Raw genomic sequence first — 21,615 nt, 5'->3', positions numbered from 1 at the left:
CTAAATTCAAAAAATGTTTTGAGTTGGGATTGCAGGTCCCCCAAATTGCTTTTTAGATTGTATGTTCAGTTTTGCCATTCACTTTATTATGTTCCACCTATTCAACTGCTTTTTAACACAATCATCCAATTACATGGCAGCAACTTTAGCATTTTTCTTTTGCATTTAGCCATGTAGTTGACATGGTCAAGATGATCTGCTGAAGTTCAGACTGAGCATCATAATAAGAAAGTAAGGTGATTTAAGTGACTTTGAGCGTGGCATGGATGTTGGTGCCAGACGGGCTGTCAGAGTATTTCAGAAACTGCTGATCTATTGGGATTTTCAATCACAACCATATTTATGGTTTACAGAGAATGATTAGAAAAAGTCAGTTCTGTGGGAAAAAATGCCTTGTTAATGTCGGAGGAGAATTTCCAGACTGGTTCGAGCTGATAGAAAGGCAAAAGTAACTCAAACAACCACTTGTTACAACCAAGATCTGCAGAAGAGCATCTCTGAACTCAAAACTCGTCAAACCTTGAAGCAAATGGACAGCAGCAGAAGAACACACCGGGTGCCACTCCTGTCAGCTAAGAACAGGAAATTGAGGCTACACCAATGGCTCACCAAAATTGGACAATAGAAGATTGGAAAAACGTTGCCTGGTCTCAAGTCTCGATTGCTGCTGCAACATTCAGATGTTAGGATCAGAATTTGACTTAAACAACATGAAAGCATGATTCCATCCTGCCTTGTATCAATGGTTCAGGCTGTGCTGGTGGTGTAATGATGTGGAGAATATTTTCTTGGCACACTTTGGAAAGTACCAATTGAGCATTGTTTGAATTGCCACAGCCTACCTGAGTATTGTTTCTGACCCTGTCCATCCCTTTATGACCACAGTGTCCCCATCCTCTGATAGTTACTTCCAGCAGGATAACACACCATGTCACTAAGATAAAATCATCTCAAACGGGTTTCTTGAACATGACAGTAAGTTAACTATAATCAAATGGCCTCTCCAGTCACCAGATCTCAATCCATTAGAGCACCTTTAGGATGTGGTGGAACCGGAGATTTGCATCATGAATGTGCAGCCAACAAATCTGCAGCAACTGCGTGATATGATTTGAAATAGGGACAAAAATCTCTGAGGAATGTTTCGAGAACCTTGTTGAATCTATGCCACAAAGAATCAAGGCAGTTTCGAAAGCGCCCAACATGGTACTAGCAAGGTGTACCTAATGAAGTGATGAGTGCAGACGTAAAAGTTGCATGTATTCTGATTTGACTGGTTATACTGAGGTTGCATTGCAAAACATCAGACCTATATCTGATTAAGGACCACATATGGAAGTGGCCCACATTAGATTCTAAAAGATCAGATTCCATATGGTTAACACTGTTATGAACAAAACAGATCCGAGTCTTGTATGAGAAAAAATATATGATTTGGGCCACTATTGCAGCCTGCAGTCTGAGCATAGCCTAACATTTACCACTAATGTGTGTAATATTCTGATGTATAGTACCTTCAAAACATTTGTTATTTTACAAATATGCAATAATCTGACAATCTCTGAAGATTTCACACTTTCATTAGTTTTATATGAACATCTGTGAATTGGTAATTGATTCCTTATAGTTTTTTATGATGGAGATCTTCCCCAGTGGACAGTCCTCTGAAAGGTCAAAATAGCTGAACACTGAAGTCAAGGAAGAATGGGTTTTGGTTCTGAAACACAAGACAATGAGAGGGTTTTAGGGAAGAATAAGACAGAGAGAGGATGGATAAACTCAACACCTTGGCATGAGCACACATTCCTGCGGTATGTCTGGGAAAAGGTGGTCTTGCGCGATGAGTTCACACCCTTTGGCACAGGGACAAAAGAACTCCAGAGACTATTCGGTTACATACTGTGAGTCATTTTTCCACTGCCATGCTGTCATTCACTGTCCCAGTCTCATAGGAATGTGCTGTCTTAAAAACAACTTAAAGGATAGTTTATCCAAAAATGAAAATTCTGTCATTATTTACTGGCCCTCATGTCATTCCAAACCATGTCAAAAGTGTGGGAACTTGCCTGTTAATCATCCATTGTAAGCGATAAGTGTAATAAATCTCTGTGTAGGCCTTGCTGTCCTCTGAGCCTAAATCATCCAGCTGTGGACTCCTGAAGATGACCATGAGATTTCTGACGGCATTGGCCATGCCGTCTAATGATGGAGCTACTGAAAGCAGCACTGTGCCACAGGTGGACACACACACAAACACACACTTGCTTTACTCTGAATAAACTATGAATAAGATCAGACATGTTTAATGGGTCTTTTTTAATTGATTGTTTTTATGCACATACAGGTCCATGCTCTGAACATTCTGAGGGCTTTGTATCGAGACGCGCGTCTGGGGGAGAACATTGTGCCGTTTGTGTCAGAGGGCATGCAAGCTGCTATCCTAGGTTTCACTTCTCCTGTGTGGGCCGTGAGTGTATAATAATAATAATAATAATAATAATAATAATAATAATAATAATAATAATAATAATAATAATAATAATAATTCCTTTTCTGATTTCCTGTTTGTCACTTCCTTCATCAACAAAAAAGTCATGAACTGCATTATTTTATTTTTTTAGAATGTTTCCTGGGGTGCATTTATATTGTGAATATGATTTACATCATATGATATGATACATCAAAAATGGTCATAATTCAGAAATAAAAGGCATTTTTCCTGCCCTGATATTAGCTTCGGATTTAAACACTCTGTTCTAAGGGGCGTTTCTGCTGTGAGACTTCAGTGTAAACGGCCAATGCTGTGATTGGCTAACATCTTTGCATATGCAATAGCTAGTATTACATGTGGAATTCTCTCAAAAACGTTTAGCATGTTTTTACTATTACAATTTTCAAGGTTTACTAACCGTGAAAAGTGTTGATTATAGCATCATATTTAGATTGTGGCACGAAAGGTTGCATTGGATGAGCATTGTAGCCAATCACAGACATGTTTAGCGCATTAATGCAAGTCGATTTCTGCTTTCATAAAAATGAACAGTGAAAACACAAAATAAATAAGATATTTGTTGATTCTAACTGTGGTTTTGGCGAGAGTCCAGAACATTTGCGCTTTTTGATTGACAGTTCCAGCGATTGTAAAGGGATCGTTCTTTGATCGTTTTCAATTAATAATTTAATCACAGTTTAAATAACAGATTATTTTATTATTTACTAAGAGAAACAATGTTAAGTTACTGACAATAAACGATTTTGTGACAAAAACATCTGACTGATGTCCTACATAAATCATTACATACCAGAAATCACTGGTCACTGGTGATTTTAACACAGAAACCGTACATATCAAGCGATCTGTAACAATGCAAAATGACACAGTAAAATTTTTTTACTTGCATAAATGTGTTGTGCTGTTCCTGTCGGATCTAATATAGTAGGTAATGCATCGTTTTTAAATTTCAGGCTCTCTGCAAATCCAATGCAGCTACTGTGTTTTTCCACAACCTGGCACTTCACAGCAATGTTTATTGCTTAGTTGCTCGATCAAATGTTAGCGTCTGTTTTTTACCTACTACTTGTCGTGCTTGAATCAGAGGGGACGGGGATACTGAACTTTAGGGTTCGTGATGTCACCAACCCGGTAAGAAGCCCGGGTTGGGCTTACCCTAACCCTAACCCTAACAACATTACACACTAACTAAAGTTAAAAAAAGTAAAATCATAATCAAGAACCCCTTTAATACAATGCTACTTTATGAAGTGTCATGTAAATAACATGGTTTATGTATATGGTAATAATTCAGTACCACAACATATATATTATAACCATATCTGTTTCTACGATGAAAACTTCACAAAATGTAGCATACTCCGTCTGAATCAGTTGGATCGTTAAAAAAAAAATTGTTTGCAGTTGCCATTTGGTTTGATATTTTGTATTTAATGTAATGACATTTGTTTAACTTTAACCATCCAGATGTACATACATACGCATGCATTGCACACACTAAACATATTTCACTTTTTTTTTATGAGAAGGAGGGCTTAAGGTTAATAATTTTTTTATAAAGAGAATATTGTGTATGTAGTTAAACACTAGGTATAAAGAGTCGCTTGTCTCTTTTGCCTTTCTCACACTCATTTGTTCACTGTTTCTCACGTACACCACCCTGTCAGACCATAGAAGTTGCTGAGACACTGACAGGTTAATAATTAAAGTGAAAGAGAACACAAGGGACAGGGGCAGTACGTGCGGTCACACACACACAGCTGTGCGGTGGTCCTGGCTGGTTGCCCTGGATTGCTTGCTTTGATCACCTCCACATGGGTGACACGGCTCCTACAGGTCATGGTGGCGACAACTCTAGGTCACATTCCTGTGCTCTCCTCACTCATACCTGTCTATCTGCCTTTACGTCTCTTTCATACATCTCTCCTCACTTCATTTTCTTATCAGTTCATTCCTTTCGAGTCCTTTTTTCTCCTCACATTTATTCCGTATACTCACAGGATGTCAAAAGATCTGCTTCTGTTGCCGTTTTCTCTCTAAATGGTAGAGCTCAAGCCAGCAGGCTTTACTGTGGAGAGTACAGTAAGCCTAATCCTTCCCACAATTCAGCAGTCAGACACAGAGAACACACAGTTTTCTTGTAGTCTGTGAGCAATGTTTCTTAAGCTGACATAAAAATGTGATCAAAGTTATGAGCTGGTAACACTGAGGTTTGGTGTGTACAGCATTACTTTGGCCACATAAGATTGTGATTTGAAGGCATTTTGGTGTTCTTAGAAATCAAGATGTCATCAGACCCTGCAAATTTGGCTTCTTATGTTAAGTTATAACTCCAATGAATGAGTGCCGTTGGCTTTGTTTTTCTTGTACACCCTTGAGCTGCAAGACCAATTTCTGCACTGTAATCGTCTCGAGGGCCATCATCATGAGTTCTGACTCACTACTCTCTCATGTCAAATCCCCCTGAGGTCCATTTAAATGGATAGTTCACTCAAAAATGAAAATTCTGTCATCATTTGCTCACCCTCATGTTGTTCCAAAACTGTGTGCATATCTCTATTCTGCGGAACACAGAAGATAATTGAAGAACTTTGGAAGCCAAACTACAGAGAAGCTCAATGACTTCCATTGTATGAACACAATCACTGAGCCATTTTTCAGAATAATTTAATTGATGTGCCAATGTAAAAAAAAAATAAAGTCTTAACAGATTTGGAACAACATAAGGATGTGTAAATCAGAATTGCATATTTTTGGGTAAACTAACCATTTTCTTCAAAAGTGTGTTTGCATGAAAAACTGTCTAAATGTATTTTTTTCCCACTTTTTCCATTTACTTTTTTTGTTTGTTTTATCAAACAATTTCCTGAACAGTGATAAATGTGACTGCATCTTAAAAACTATACTTAACTGTAAGCCTCTTATGTAAGAAACTACTTCACAAGTAAAATAGGAAACAATAAGAAATAAAGTCTGCAGTATTAACCAATATTTTTGCTAAAAAAAGGCCCCCATTTAAAGATGATCAAAGACATTAGACTATATAATTGTGACAGACTAATAAATCATTGCATAGACCTTAGAAAAACTGGCTGTATATATCAATGAGCACCACATTTTTAAGATTTCAAGCACCAATTTGCCAAAGGTCAAATGATAAATCTACATGGAAGGAAGGTTTGCTCTAACATCAGTTTCTCCAACCTGTCCTCTTTCTAGGTGAGGAACTCCTCGACTCTCCTGTTCAGCACTCTGATTACACGGATATTCGGGGTGAAGAAGGGAAAAGATGAGCACTCCAAAAAGAACAGGTGGAACTTCAGTTGTTTTATTTACCATTCACAACTACACTAAACAAAATCAGAAGTTGAGAAAATTCTAAAACTTTTTAGCGACCAGTTCAGGTCTTTTTTAAGTTTTCTCAACTTATGGAAAAATTTGGTCTGTCTTTCAGTAAACATAATACAATAATTTACATGATTCATAATTGTGGAAGTTCAGTAAGTTCATTTTGAATTTAAAATGATCATTATTCAAAATGAGGAGAAATATTGTAGACTATTAATGTGAAACGTTCTTATTTTTGGCAGACCTTTCCACTGAACAATTAAAGTTTGCTCAACTTGTGTATCAGTTAGTTGCACAAACTCCGATGGACATAGTTCCCTCTCTGCACCAAAACAAGTGTGTAGAACTTAATATAGGGAACACTAACCAATGGTGACGAAACAAAACGCACATTTTAATTTGAATTAAAAATAATGCATTTTGAATAATACAAATGTGCATGTGCTCATATGTCCTCATACCAAAAACACAAATTATTCAAGTTCAAAAAGGATTATGGTTGATCAGTGATCAAACTGAACATACTCCGCAGCCCTCTTTACCAAACTTGACATCGCCAAAGTCAGTTGTCAATTATCAAGTTCTTGCTGTTTAAAATTTTAAATTTCTCATACTAAATGGCTTAAAAGTTAACTTAATTTAAAAAAAAAATTGTATTGGCAACTTTTCTCACATGAAATAGTTCAGTCAGAGTTTCAGAGTTTTTCTGACAGAATATTAGATGTATTTTTTACACTGTACCTGTCCTGTCATCTGTGACTTAATACCTTCACTGTCCCTACAAAAAAGCTTCAGTTTGTGCTTTGCAACCCATTCACATATTTTCAAACGAGAGACAATGTAAAGTCAGGACTTCATTTTATCCTTCCAAAGTGGCTGTAACTTTGCAGAAAGGAACGAGATTGTTGTAGAGGAAAGGTTGAAAAGAGAGATTTGGGACAACAACCGAAAAGAAAAGGCGTTTCAGATGAAAAAGACCGTTATTACATTGTACTCAAATATTTTTTAAGACTTTTAATGCAAGGCTTCCATTGGAATACATTGTTTCGATTTAAGGCTTGTCACAGCGTTCACTTGGCGTGAATAGATCTCATTGATGAGCAACAGTTCAGAGTGACCCTGCTCTGTCAGGGGTTGTTCACTAGGGGTCACTGAAGCTCTATGCTTTTTCACCTTCGAATCTTTCATTCCACCCATTAATCTTTTCCGTATGTTGAGCTACGGTGCATGGACATCTTCCAGGCCCTTAAATGTTCTGGATGTTCCTCCTAACTCCCTTTTGGCCTTTGTTTGTTTGTGTTCTATCCTCAACCCACGTTTGTCCACCCTTGCAAAGACTTACTCTTTTGCTCACAGTTTCAACTCTTCCCTTTTGCTGATAACCTCAAATTTTTGACAGGCATTTTAGTTGACGCACAGGGGTTAACGCACTTCAACGCGTATTTATCTGGTACTTGGTAGAGAGAATGCTAACAACATCTTGCCTCAACACGCACAAACGTTGACACACTTCTGGCACTCATTCACATCCTCTAGATTGCTGCCGGGTTGACCGTGACCTCTGATCCCTGGCCACCACAGAACGGGGAGGGTGGGCTGTGATGGGACCTCCTGCTGCAGAGACTGCTCTGCGTCAGCTCCCTAATCTCATCCAAACCAGTGGAGCGTGAGCTGTTGCAAGAATGTCCTGATGCATTCTGGGGTTGAACACAGAGAGGTCACGGATGGAGTGGCGAATGACTAAATAGGAGTGGCACTGACCTCGTTGAAGAACAATGATGGCTCACTCATGAGATCATGGTTTGTTATGATTAATCGGCGTGCTGATTGGACTTAATTGGAAAATCGAGCAGGCCATATTGACACAACCCGGTGTGTTGGAATACCTCACACTTCAAAGAGCCCATGTGGTCCCAGGTCAGCTGACAGTGGCATTTCACTCCAAGATTACCAACGGATTTTCTAAAGAGATGCTGAATCTTAAGAGGTCACTGAAACTCAGCAGAGCTTTGTCATAATCGTACTGAAATAACGCTGACACGTCGATCTGGCTCCTGCGCTCTGAACACCCATAGTCAGGATCGTTTACTTTCAGGATAACAGCTCAATGTGTTTGTCTTTAGATTTATGTGTTTATGGCAGACATCTTGATCCTGCGGGTCTCTCAACTGTTGCTTAATGTTATTTTGTTTATTGCCTCTTCCTGTGTGCAAGTGTTTTTTGTGAGTCTTGGGATTTGTGTGCTGACAAACACTTATTAAACATTTTGACAGGCTGTTCTCTGTTATGACTTTTCGGGGACATTTTGATTTACAATCTGTGTGTGTGTACTTTTATAGGCTGTGTTCACAATAGCATACTATCATACTAATGATATTTCTGCAGTGTAGAATATGTATACTGGGCTCAGTATGCAAATTATCTTTGTGTGTTACCCCAGAAAACTGCCTGCATTTTCCAAAATGAAAGGTGTGTCCCATTTCGCATACTATTCTGTACTATTTTGTAGTATTAGTAGAGCATTTAAAATTTCGCTTCCTTGAGAAAAAATGGCCAGTGCTTAAAGGACAAGTTCGGTATTTTACACTTAAAGCCCTGTTTTAAGATCGTTTCTGATGAAATAGAACGTTTAAGATTGAAATTTGGTCAAATGCTGCTGTCCCGAGAATTTTCGGTTTCTGTGTTAGCAACCCCCCACCTCCACAATGGTTTCATAGGGGCACTGGACGTGAAACTCCCCGAGTGGTCTGGGGTGTTCACTGTAGGGGTGTCCCCTACTAAGGATTTTCATAGTCTAACCATAATCGTCAAGTCTTCCTTATAGTCGACTAATAGTCAAATCGTGTGTGTGTGGGGTTAGGGAGGGGGCGGGGCTTTAACATTTTAAAGCCGCGATGTACAGAACATCACACAAAGATATAGAAAAAACTGTAGAAAAAACGTTTCGGATCAATACAACTAAGAAATAACATGAATAACTCCAGAAAGGACACACTGTAGACAGGATTTGCATTTCGCATGCAAATCAAATTAAATCGGCTAAATTGCCTGTACGGGCAGGCTCTAAGTACCTACCGAGCGCAACATCTATGCACCGAAAAATAATCAACAATTAATTTACAGAATTCAATTAGAACAGAATATACCTTTAAAAAAAAAAAACAAAAAAAAACGAAATAAGTCTGAATCAAGTCACAAGATGCAGAACAAATGTGTGCAAAGTGCCTAAAGTGCAGGGGAACATATTCAAAACACAAGCCACAAATAGTTAAATTAGATTACCCTGAGTGATCAATAAATAAAAAAAAATATATATATTTATTATTAAAATATCTAAAGTATAGCCAAAATGGTCAACTTTGTCTTTTTAACTGCAGAAACAACAATAAACGCTGAACTTGAGTGACAGTTTATCTAAACATGTTCACAGCATCCAAAAATCAAATTAGAACCGGCTGAAATGTTTTGAAATAACTTGTACCCTACCTGATCGAGAGAGAAAAAAATCTAGTCTTTCACTCTGTCTGTGTCTCTGTGTCCGTTTGAATCTTTTCAAATTGTGTCCGTGGATAAAATACATTCTAAAACGCTTAACATGAAAACGTTTAACGGCTTAATGTCCTAAGACAGTTATATTAAAAGATCAAATTCTATACACACCTTATTAATAAAGCATACTGTATAGCCTACAGAAAAGCAGATGAGCCCAGAATATGAACGCAACGCGTTTAATTAAACGCTAATTTTCCTCCCATTGAAAACCGTTATTATAAAGAAACCGCTTTACGTGACTTTGGAGGAACACGTTGCGTTCATATTCTGGGTTCATCTGCTTATCTGCACATTGTATGGTTTCTTAATGAGGTAGCCTACTATACTTTAATTAAACCAAAAGTGCCCTAGCGTTTTAAAAGCTTTTTTTACGTTAAGCGTTTTAGAATGTCCAGAGGAAAACCAACTTGTTAACGTTGGCCTGCAGAAGTGCGATCATGGTTTCCTGATGCTAAATCCAGTCTGGGAAAATATCCTTTCTGATGGTGTGCATCCACTCTTTAGATTTTCTTATCCCAGACATTTTTAAAGATTGAAATCCCTGCCGCCAAAACGCTCCTCTATCGGTCACGTATCGAAAGTGAAACTTAAATCTGTCACGGGGTGTTTGGATTTATTCATGCACGGTAAAAATAATTATTTAAAGCTTCCTTCCTTCCTTTTTCTTGCACATTTGTATTTACAGCATTATCATAATAGGATCCTATATTAACGTATTGACAGAAAACCAGCAGTTCTATGTGAAATAAGACATTGAGCACCCTTATAACCTCTGCGAAGATTCGACTGTGAGATTGGTAGTCGAACCAGGCTCCTCCTATCGATGCATCGAATCTTCGACTGTTCGGGGTCACCCCTAGTTCACTGGTATGCTCACACAAAAAATCGCTGCAAAAGATGCTTTCCAACAGGTTTTATTAGTTTTTGTCCAACTCCATTGACTTGTATTGGATGTTCTGTGAGGTACGGTATTACTCCGCCGCCGGAAATGGAAATGGGGTTGGAAAGGATTGTTCCTGTAGTCTTATGCAGTCGCGGTATCGTAGGCTATGCTATCCAAACATTGGCAAAGCTGCATTATCGCATTTGGAAAAATAGGTCCACAGTTTTACAACGAGTGGTAAAACACCTGTTGGAAAGCATCTTTTGCAGCGATTTTTGTGTGAGCATTTAAACATTTTTAACTACTGCATTGACTCACCTTTGGCATTTTGATAAAATAATAACCGTACGAAAACATGCATAATGTTTTTACATAACATATAAGCAACACATCATAATGAGGTCACGCTATGTTGTTTTCACTGCTGTTTGAGATGTTTAGCATTGCATAAACTTTTCAGGTTCACACGCAGTTCTTAAAAATAGTAGGCAGTGTACTGCACAGTAAGTAAAAACTCCATTTTGAAAATAGACAAAGGGAAGAAAAAAAATACTGTGTCCTTTTAAACTTAATCATGTACAAATAAACTTATACATGAAATCAGACTCCTAAATACCCAAATCATAAATCACAAATAGTTGTACATTCTTTAATTTATCAAATCAGAATTTTAGTAGCATGCATTAATATAAGTGGTGTTTGTCTATTTATCTTGGATTGATGTGCTGTTTAAACACGTGTTTTACATTAGCTTTTATGTTCGCGTAACTTTTAAAAAAATTATTTTATTTTTTTTTCACTTATTATACCAATGATTTTGGTCAAAACAAAGCATACAGAGTAATGTTTCCGTTGGTCTATTTGGACTAGATCAAATGAGTCAAATCACAGTTTTAAAATTGAATGATACACGTCTTAGTTAAACATTGAAATGAAACAAATGAAAGTCTTCAAACCATTATTTAAAAAAAAAACTATTATGATAAGTAATACTTCAGTTGTGTGCAAGCTTGTAAACTAGACCAACAAAGTTGCCAGCCTCTTTAAACATTTACATGTTTTAGTAACTTGCTTCAGTACTTTCACAAAACCCCCCAAAAATGTAAGATTATGATCAGAGATGTTTGCTTGTTCTTTAGACCTACATTGGCTGACCTCAGTCAGCTAGTACACAATAGGGAAAAAAAGAGGTTTGTTTCCTGTTTTCATGATGTTCTGAACGTACTTTACATTCAAACAGTAAACAAATAAGCTGAAGAAATACGTTTGTTTGTGTGCCGTCGTCGTTTGTGGTTATGACCCTATGCAACACACTCAAGTGCATTACACATAATCTGCTTACTTATCAGTTTACATACATTTGTGAATTTAAGTAATGACGAACGAAAATCGGTTAAAGATGGTTTAAGCTTGACGAGCTGCATTTATGGACATCTTGGAAGCGTTTTGTCAGGAAGATACTAATCCATACTAAAAAAAATGCAGGGTTGTGTTGAGCTTAACTGTAACCACATTTGCCCACATCAGAGCTCATTTGTGTGTGTGTGTGTGTGTGTGTGTGTGTGTGTGTGTGTGTGTGTGTGTGTGTGTGTGTGTGTGTGTGTGTGTGTGTGTGTGTGTGTGTGTGTGTGTGTGTGTGGCTAGCATGTGGGCATGTGACAGACGTAGATGACCCACCTTGTTACCATGACAGCGTCCTGGCCTAAGTTCAGACCAGACTATGTGCATTAGTGGTTGAAACAGGATGTGGTGTGTTTGTGTGTGGATTTCACATAGCCAAAGTCACAACTGTGTTTGAGAAATTGGCTCTTGAGCTAAAGTTAGCCCTGTATGGGGCTGTTTCAGTTACATGAATAAGATGAGAAAAAACAACAACTTTTTTTGGAAGGCCTATCCTAAACACTGAGGCTTAGCTAAATAAAGATACGTTTATGTGTGTCACACACGCATACAATTTTGCTGTCTGTCTTGCCCTCTCTTAACACTTATGCATTTGTCTCGAGTGAGATTCCCAGCCACTGTGCTTTCTAAGGAATAAACAAACAGGGACTGTGAGCCGTTTGTCCCTGCAGTGCTCCATCAGAGGCAGAGCTAATGAGAGCTTTATAGAGCTCAGACTTAAGGAAGTGGTTTGCAAACCAGAGCTTTAAAGGTTGCAGTCTCTCTCTCCTCTCCATGTCACTTAGGCTCTTTTCCAAAATCTAGATGGCTGCCTACGTAGGCAGCACACTCCTGACACCAAGTATGTTCCAAAAGGAAATACCCACCTTTGGCAGAATTGGCAGAAAATTGATCTCATAATGCACTATGAAGATGGCATGATTTTCTTCTACACACCCGATAACATGTAAATGGAGGCGTGTTCTTAACCTCTCATGTCTGTCTGTCAATCACAAGACTCAGAGTGATACTAATGTCGAGTAGGCCTAATTAGAAATGCATGGCTGAAGTGTATTTTTAATTTGTGTCCGAGCGGTTAAACAAGAATGTTTTAATTTGTTCATCTCATATGAGTTTTCTAAATATCTTGTTTTGACAGCTACTTCAGTGCCAAGGATTTTGCTTTCAAGGCAATCGTTGTTTGCATTGGTTCATTTTAATCGGACTCAAACAGCATGAGTGAATTACTGCGTGCTCTCTGTTTCCCTCTTAAAATGCGCAAATGGCTTCCCATCACCACATCGCATCTGCACTATAAGCGAGCTGGATGCTGCACAGTTGACACAGGAGTTGTCACTTGCACAATCAAGGCAGTGTCGCATCGTCACCAAAGTTTATAATTTGCATTGCAATTTGCGAGTCTTGCCAGTGTTTAAACCACTCAGCTCTCGCGCGCTCTAGGAGTGCTCATGCAAACAAAGCACACACATAAAGACGCTTCACAGACAGCTTGTGAGCACCGCACCGAATTGCACTTAAATGGTCAAGTACACACAAATGTATGTACAAAATTACCGTCTTGACTAGTATACACATAAACGGTTGGTTTTGTCTTAAGTTAATAGTTGAGAAAGTTGTGTAACGGTTTCCTTTTTTCAGGGAACACCATCCGTATTATTAGTGATCGGAATCCTAATCTGAGCACCCTCACCCTTGAATTTAAGTGATCGGAATCCTAATCTGAGCACCCTCACCCTTGAATTTAAGTGTTTGTGTATGGAGATGGGGGTGGTGAATTATTTTTCCATGTATTTGAACTTTTTTGATGCAAACTTTGTAAGCTAACCCCCAGAAACATAATATAAAAATCTGAAAAAGGTCCTCTAAAGCGATGTTGGGTGACGTCACTTCTTGTTGACGTTTGAAGTATTGCCAAACAAAACAGAGGCTAGCTCGACCCTCCCTCCTTCTCATCTGCGCACTAACCCCCCAAACCACACCCCCTAATCCTTCTTGTCGGTTATTGGCTGGAACAGTTTATGTTTCGTGGTGCGGGTTAGCCCAGTTTGTTTTTGTTGCCGTTTTTTGGAGCCTGGGCTGTCTACAGAGAACTTAATTTTTCTATTATTAATAAGGTATTAGGGAAGTTGAGCTTCTTGCTCGTGTGTGAGGGTGAGGCTCAACTTCCATAGGAATTAATTGAAGACGCAGCGCCATGTGCACGCACTGCGAGAGACAGAGCGAGCATGGGTTAATGCAGATGTATTTGGAGGTTGTGTTTTGCTATTGACCCTCAGTTATAGCTTATTGTTTTTATTAAGTGCTTTTTGAAAGAAAAAGTTGCTGGTGTAGTCTGAAAAGTTGCTAAATCTAGTAACAAAATTGCCAAGTTGGCATCACTGGATCCGCTACTATTCTTTTTCTATCCTTCCGGGTGAATGTCTTGTAAATTACATGACTCAGTGCTGCCCTCTGACATCTGGTAGAGTATAAAAAAGCTGTTGTGTATACTGTAAAGCTGTGCGGTCACGACTGTGGGGAACGTGGAAATTGAAGAATATCCAGGCCTAAAGCTGAAATCACATTAGAGAAATTTAAGGCAAAAAGGTCCAATGTCTATTGTCAATAGTGTAACAATGTATGAAGCACAGCTCACACAGAAGTCACAATGCTGCTTGAATCCAATGTGAAATCTGTGTGGGGAAATCTTTCACCCACATGTGAAATTCTCAATCTCATGGATTCCTATAGAAAAGACTGGATTTTGTCTCGGTCAAACTTACTGACGTTCTCTGATTTTTTAAATGATTTAAAGTTGATTGCTCACACGTCTCAATTAAGAGCATAACTCCTCGCATTTATGCAAGCAATGGACAGAAGATCTAACAGCTCAAAGTTTTTGCCATTAAATGTTTATTATTTAAAGACTTGTTTAAAATGTGTATTTGTTGAATGCCGACAGTGTGTGAAAAAAAGTGTCATAGCATTTGCCTTTTAATTATTAGACAGAACTGTAACACAGTAAACTAATGAAGACTGAGGAAAGGGTTTCCTGTGCATCTGCACTGTCAAATTAAAAGTCTCACTTGCGATACATTACATTCATTTGTCATTTCTCATCTGATTGTGTAATACTACACATACTGTCACTTTAATCTCTCTCTCTTCTCTTAACAGGATGACCGGCCGAGAGTTTTTCACTCGTTTTCCTGCCCTCTATCCTTTCCTTCTTAGTCAGCTACAGGAAGCTGCAGCCTCTGTGAACAGGTGAGAATGTCCCAACAAAAGACCCTGCAATGTGTGTGCGATTTGTGTCGGATGTTGTTAAAGAGTTGAATGATCCCAGCGTTCACTAAATGGGTGCATTTCTTCTCACCCTTCTTTAATTTCTCCGAGGCCCTTATTTAAGAATGTTTAAGTGCCTCATCAAGTCTCTTTAGACCTATTAAGCATTCTTGACCACACTGATGGACAGATTCCTAGCTGAGATGCCTCAGATAAGTAAACCGCATGTGGGAGTATCAGCCATGTTGGATCCAGGCTGCACTCTGCACTGTGAGAACATGTTAGTCTCTTATCTCCCTCATTTAATTTCTCCACAGACTGATGAGCTAGTCTTCCAAATAGCACTCACATTGTGCAAGAGGCCCTTGAGCCAATATTATCTTAATATGTATCAAATTATTTTAATGCGTTTTCAGTCTGGCGTTCTCTCCTTTTAGCTAAGAGTGGTCTGACTCTTTCCCACGGCCTAGTCTTCGCGTCCCGCTTGCCAAGCCAATCGGACTCCGCAACGCTCGTATTTTATACTGCCAATAAATCATTTCTCATATAAATAAGGGTAGAGAGAAGTGCGAAAGAGGTTTAAAAATCATCAGCATCCTTGCGCCACCCACCTTTACCAAATACGAATAGAGCATCATGGGATATCTAGGGGGGAGTATGTAATTTAATGTGATTTGAGAAGTTTTTGCTATTGAAGTTCAATCCAGAACGTTTCTTTTATCTGGAAAGCAGGCTGTGGGATTCCTGGAATACGGTTCATTGACCCTCTTGCAATTTGTAATCCAGTTTGAGATATGAAGATTTCATGAGCACGGACAAAATCGTGATGAATGATTTGTCTCAGCGTGAGAGGTTTATAACAATTTTAAATGTTTAACATGGGAAATGAGTGTCGAGAGGGTTTGATTGGACATGCACCAGATATGAAATGAGATGAAAAGACTGGGGCAAATGAAGCCAAGACTGAACTAATCTCACATTTTCTTCCAGTCTTATCACCTCCTCACCCTGGCTGCACTTTTTCGCTCTTTTTAGCGTGTTTGACCATTCCTTTAATTTATTGTATTTCATTGGTTCTTTCTCGCACTCCCCTTTCAGCTTTTTTCATGAATGTGGATGAAGTTTAACACTTCAATCTCCCTGGGCTTAGGGATGATCTCAAGTTCTTGGCTCTCCCACATTGTGTTTGACTGAAATCAGACTCTAAATGCATTACCCAGGCCATGATTAGCAAAATAGCATTTCCTGCACTCTGGCCCAGGGTCTACGGGCTCCTGGGACCCCTTGGTGGTGAGTTTGGCCATGTTTGATGTAATAATGACAAGCGTATCCACAGCTGGCAGCTGTACCGTGGAAAGCTCACAGCCTATAGAGAACAGAACAGATTTTGGCCCTTTCAGAGTAATAGAAAGATATGAGTAATTTATATTTGTGTGTTTTTCTGTCTGTTTTTTTGTGGTTACTCTGGCAAAAGTCTTGAGTTTCCACTGGGCTGACAGAAAAGCATGTGCACAAATCATGTGCAGAAATGTAGTAAAAGAGAAAGGAAATGGAGGTTTTGTAATAGTGGCCATGTGTACATGTGTTCATCTTGTCATTTTTAACTGTGTTTGTAGCTGAATGTGTTTGGTGGCTGGTCACTAATTCTGAACCCCTCAAGCCTGGTTCACATGGGACGATTTTAAAATTGTTGGCCGATTTTCCAAATCTGAGAGACCCCACACACGGATATAAAAAATCACGGGTCTAAAAGTTTTGGTCGTACAGTGTGTGGTGCGCAGACATACAGCAAAATCAACACATCACACACCAACCGATTTGACTCCCGAGCATTCCCAGGTCAGACGGAAAATCTCTAAAAATCCGTCGAGATCAAACGTGACTTCAGAGTAAACAATCAGGGCAGACGAAGAGGATGCAGTGGCGATAATTTGTAGTTTGTTTTTAACTGAAAAAAAAACTTTATCAAAAGAAAAGGCGATGGTCAAAGAAGTGGAGACAACGCGAGCATGAACGGCTAGATTTTGTTTCCCGGTGCTTCCTCTGTGCCTCGTCACCTTGCTTTCTGATTGGCTACACGCAACAGTCCACAGGCTGCATGCTCGTTTGTCCCCGAGGAACACCACACACGAGGAGAAATCGTGTCAAAAAAATCCAACATGTTGGATATCCCCGATTTCAGATGCGAGCGATGTCCTTCCGAGCAGACGAGAGCACTCTTAACACACCACACACGGCAGGAATATCTGATCAGATTAATTTACCATAATCGGAGCATACTTAATATTGTCGGAAGGGGTAAATCGGGGCTAAAATCGGCCTAATTATCCTGCCGTGTGAACCACACTTCAGCTGATATTACCTCTAACTGAACTTCCTTATGGTAACAGGGCTATGATAGTCAAGTTCAATTATAATGTACAGGTACGCTATTTACTGTAGTTTAGTTGAGTTATGTTGCGAAAGTTATGTTAGTCAAGTCGTCACATTTATTTATATAACGCTATTTACAATACAGATTGTTTCAAAGAAGCTTTACAGAGATAACAGGAAAATAATGCACAAAAAGTTTGTTTCCAGAAGTAAATAGTGTCACAGTCCAGCTTAAGTTCAGTGATGTTTAATTTTTGTTTTTAAAAAGTTATTAATTTAAATCATTTATATTTATTTATTTATATATATATATATATATATATAGCTGCTCTAGAGTAAACTGTGATGTCATCGTCCAGCTCAGTTCTTGTATAATAGTGTCAATGCAGGCAGATCAATATTATTGTTGAATATTAAATTAAATGTTAAATTTAATGTCCCCAATTAAGCAAGCCAAGCCAATGGCAACAAAGGTTTAAAAAGTTAAAGTTAGTATCAAATTTTCCATGATCTTTCGACATAAGAGGTAAGGGTTTAACGATACAGTATTATATCAAGATATTTAATATACACTCACCTAAAGGATTATTAGCAGTTCAACTACCTGTTCAATTTCTCATTAATGGAATTATCTAATCAACCAATCACATGGCAGTTGCTTCAATGCATTTAGGGGTGTGGTCCTGGTCAAGACAATCTCCTGTACTCCAAACTGAATGTCAGAATGGGAAAGAAAGACGATTTAAGCAATTTTGAGCGTGGCATGGTTGTTGGTGCCAGACGGGCCGATCTGAGTATTTCACAATCTGCTCACAATTCAGCACCTTGTTGAATCAATGCCACGTAGAATTAAGGCAGTTCTGAAGGCGAAAGGGGGTCAAACACAGTATTAGTATGGTGTTCCTAATAATCCTTTAGGTGAGTGTAAAAAGGCAACGATATGTAAAGTTGATGTAAACGATATGATTCGCGATATAGAGTTAGTTTTATCCAAAGCGCTGCACTCTAAAAATACTTTATTACAAACAGGAGATAAAGATTATACAAACGTTTTGCTCTTTGCCTTCGTCAGTGTGACAATTTGACTACTTCTTAATAATAGAAAGCACGCTGCAGGTCTTCAGGTGAGCGTGATCATAGTTAAACAATCAAATAATTACTCCATAGACTTCAGTCCATATGGAACAGTATATAATGATTAGATAAAATGTTGGGAACAATTACAAATGCCACATTGCACACAAAAAAAAAAATCAACAACCTGAATTTCATTTTTTTACATATGAAACCAAGCTTATACAGTCAAATACACAGTTCATTGACCCCAGTTTAACTCCATCCAGGACAACAAATAAATAATGGGAACAATAACACATCAGGCAATTTTTATATATGGCATTTTTTCCTGATGCATAATTGAAGAATGACAGTGTGACAAACAATGGTACATTCAATCATATTTCTGTTTACACAAAAAAAAAAAACATAAGTCATCCTTTGTCAATTATAACTGTGGTAATTACTTAAAGTACTTAAACTTTATTTGCCACAACTAAGACTTATAAAGCATATGTAATAGCCATAAACATTTGTTATTGTTGGCAAATGTTTCAACTATGTAACAAGATATTTTTCAACATTGGGAGGTTTTAAAACAACCCCACACATGAAATGGCGGTGACTTTGAAAATTATTTTGATATACAAAACTTTTACCCAATCATAGCAGTGGGCGTTTACTTCCAACAACTCTTGAATGCGACATTCCTATCAAAACAGGATAAAAAATGGCTTATTCTACACTAGAATGTTTTTGATGAAAAAAATCTTTATAACATTATAAGTGGACCTCAGAGAAAATTATATTTAAAAAATGCAGTTCATAACCCCTTTAAGCAAGTTATACTAGTTAAATAAGTTGGGAAAAGAAGTTATTAAGTCATATACAAGTCAGTCAGGTAGGTTTGTTCATTAAGTTATAGGTCTATGTTAGAAAGTGACAAATGTTAATGTTATGCTAAATAAGTTAGTAAACTTATGAAGTTTCATACAGGTTAGTAAGGATAGTTCTGTTAGTTATATACAGTATGTTAGCAAGTGAATGCCTTTGTTGGTTGCATTAGTAAAGTTGGAAGTTAACTTGTCAGTTAAGGTAGTCAGAAACATTTACATTTACACATTATTTACGCATGACTTTAGACTTGTAAATAAGTTTGTAAGTAACAAGTTACACTAGTCAAGAATTTTAGGAAAGTAGGTGAATGTAATGCACTTCTCTGTTTTTTTTTTTTTTTTCCAGCGATTCAGGACAGGTGAAACTGCACCCCAGTCTTTTCTTGTTGTTGTTGGTTTTGGGTCGTCTCTACCCATCTCCTATGGATGGTTCATCATCTCCTCTGGGTTTAGCTCCATTTATGCCCTTAATCATCAGGTAAGTTTAGACATTCCGATCACTTTTTTAAATGCAATGCTGGACAAGGGATATAAGATCTTGATGTAAAATCACTGAAAATAAAATATTGGTTTGATTCAGGTGACTATTTGTAAACCCTCTGGTGTCTAAGGCTGCTTCCTGTGCATATCATCCCATCCTTCAACGCAGTCCATCCTTTCCTGTAATAGATTTTTTTTCCTCTGACTACATATTTTTTCTTCTCTTATCATTTGTAATGCTTTAGACGTGCTACTTTCCATTGCTGTGTCCGTTCACACATTTTTTGCATTATTTAGACAAAGTTGGAAAAATATTATTGGAACATATACTGCAAGTACCTTAGTGGAATCCAACACACACACACACACACACACACACACACACACACACACACACACACACACACACACACACACACACACACACACACACACACACACACTACACACACACACACACACTACACACACACACACACACTACACACACACACACACACTACACACACACTACACACACACTACACACACACTACACACACACTACACACACACCACACACACACCACACACACACCACACACACACACACACACAGAGAGAGAGTGAGGGATATGTCTCAGTTGTGATCCCAGAGCCAGGAGTAATCATTTCCCCTCCCATTTGTGTCACAGAACATTGTGTTCCTCCAGCTGGGGAGCAATAGATCTATTCGGATGAAAGAAACAATAGCAGGATGGTGTTTGTTTTGGCTCAAAATAAGGGTGGAGAAGTCTTGCTCCCTCTGCTGCTTCTGATAACACAGCTCCTGACTCTGCGTGCTACACACATGACCGAAAAACCATTTGAAATCTTAAAATCTCATTTAGAACTCTGTATGTAGATTTGCATTTTAGAGCTTCCTCTGCGTTTTCAAGTGAAACGATACAATTGCAGCTGCCTTCATAGGTGCTAACCCCACTTCTAAATTACAAGTGTGAAACGCTCCTTCACCCGAGGATAAAAGTGGGGTTTAGAACAATGATAATCCGGGGTTAAGCACAGTGTGAAAAGCACTTTTATCTAGCACACATTTTCTGCCTATGTAGAGTTTTCCAGTTGCCTTATAAATTACCTGCCTATGTAGACAGTAGACTGCAAACTCTCTAGGTTTGGAATATAGCCATAATGCATCAGGATCTTTCTTTTTTTATAAATAAGAGTGTGACCTACTATGTAGACATATAGACAAGCTCCATCTCAGTCTATTTATACAAATTATGCTACATTCATATGCTACATTTACTATAATACCATGAGCACATTAAAAGCCCCCTAAAATCAACATTTTTTGATTTAAAAAAGTTTTTTGCTTTTAAAATGAATATGTTAGCCTTAAGGATATGAATAAGCTGGTGTGTTCCAAATCAATGACAAAGTTCGCATTTAAGATATATAAGCATTCAAAACTTAGTATCTCACTTTCGCTAAAATGGATCATGGATTTTTAAGACATCATTGCGGACTTCAGCTTCTCATCACATCTTCTGTCCAAACAAAAGCTCTCTAAAATCTAAAGCGTCCCCCTCCCTATGCTATAAATACCACCGGGCCAAAGCCACCGTTGACACGTCACAGAGCAATATGGGTTGGAGATGTGTGTTCGGTTGCTCAAACGCTCGAGTTTTATTCTGTTTTCCAACTGTACGTTGGTTAAGAATGAAATGGCTAGAATTTATTCACACCTCTACTATTGAATCCAACGTATCATCAACGCTTGGCTTCGCTTCCATGGTGCTTTCAAGTACGAATTGTAGTCTGTGAGGTAAACTAAATGCTATTGGCTATTTGAAAAGGGGGAGGACCCATTC

General features: G+C 38.3%; 1 protein-coding gene across 4 annotated transcripts in view; it reads left to right on the top strand.

Annotated features, from left to right (window-relative positions):
- thada (THADA armadillo repeat containing) overlaps positions 1–21,615 on the top strand; it is a 123,806-nt gene that overhangs the window by 36,123 nt on the left and 66,068 nt on the right. For all 4 annotated transcript variants that reach the window (XM_077236380.1, XM_077236379.1, XM_077236378.1 and 1 more), the window contains exons 24-28: positions 2,115–2,237; positions 2,345–2,467; positions 5,732–5,823; positions 14,853–14,942; positions 19,632–19,763. In XM_077236380.1, coding sequence (XP_077092495.1) covers positions 2,115–2,237; positions 2,345–2,467; positions 5,732–5,823; positions 14,853–14,942; positions 19,632–19,763 — 560 coding nt within the window. The remainder of the gene's footprint in view (positions 1–2,114; positions 2,238–2,344; positions 2,468–5,731; positions 5,824–14,852; positions 14,943–19,631; positions 19,764–21,615) is intronic.

The sequence above is a fragment of the Siphateles boraxobius genome, unplaced genomic scaffold, assembly GCF_051911475.1.
Source record: "Siphateles boraxobius isolate OS27281-9 unplaced genomic scaffold, OSU_SipBor_1 20, whole genome shotgun sequence".
NCBI lineage: Eukaryota > Metazoa > Chordata > Actinopteri > Cypriniformes > Leuciscidae > Siphateles > Siphateles boraxobius.
This window is presented reverse-complemented; position numbering and strand designations above follow the sequence as displayed.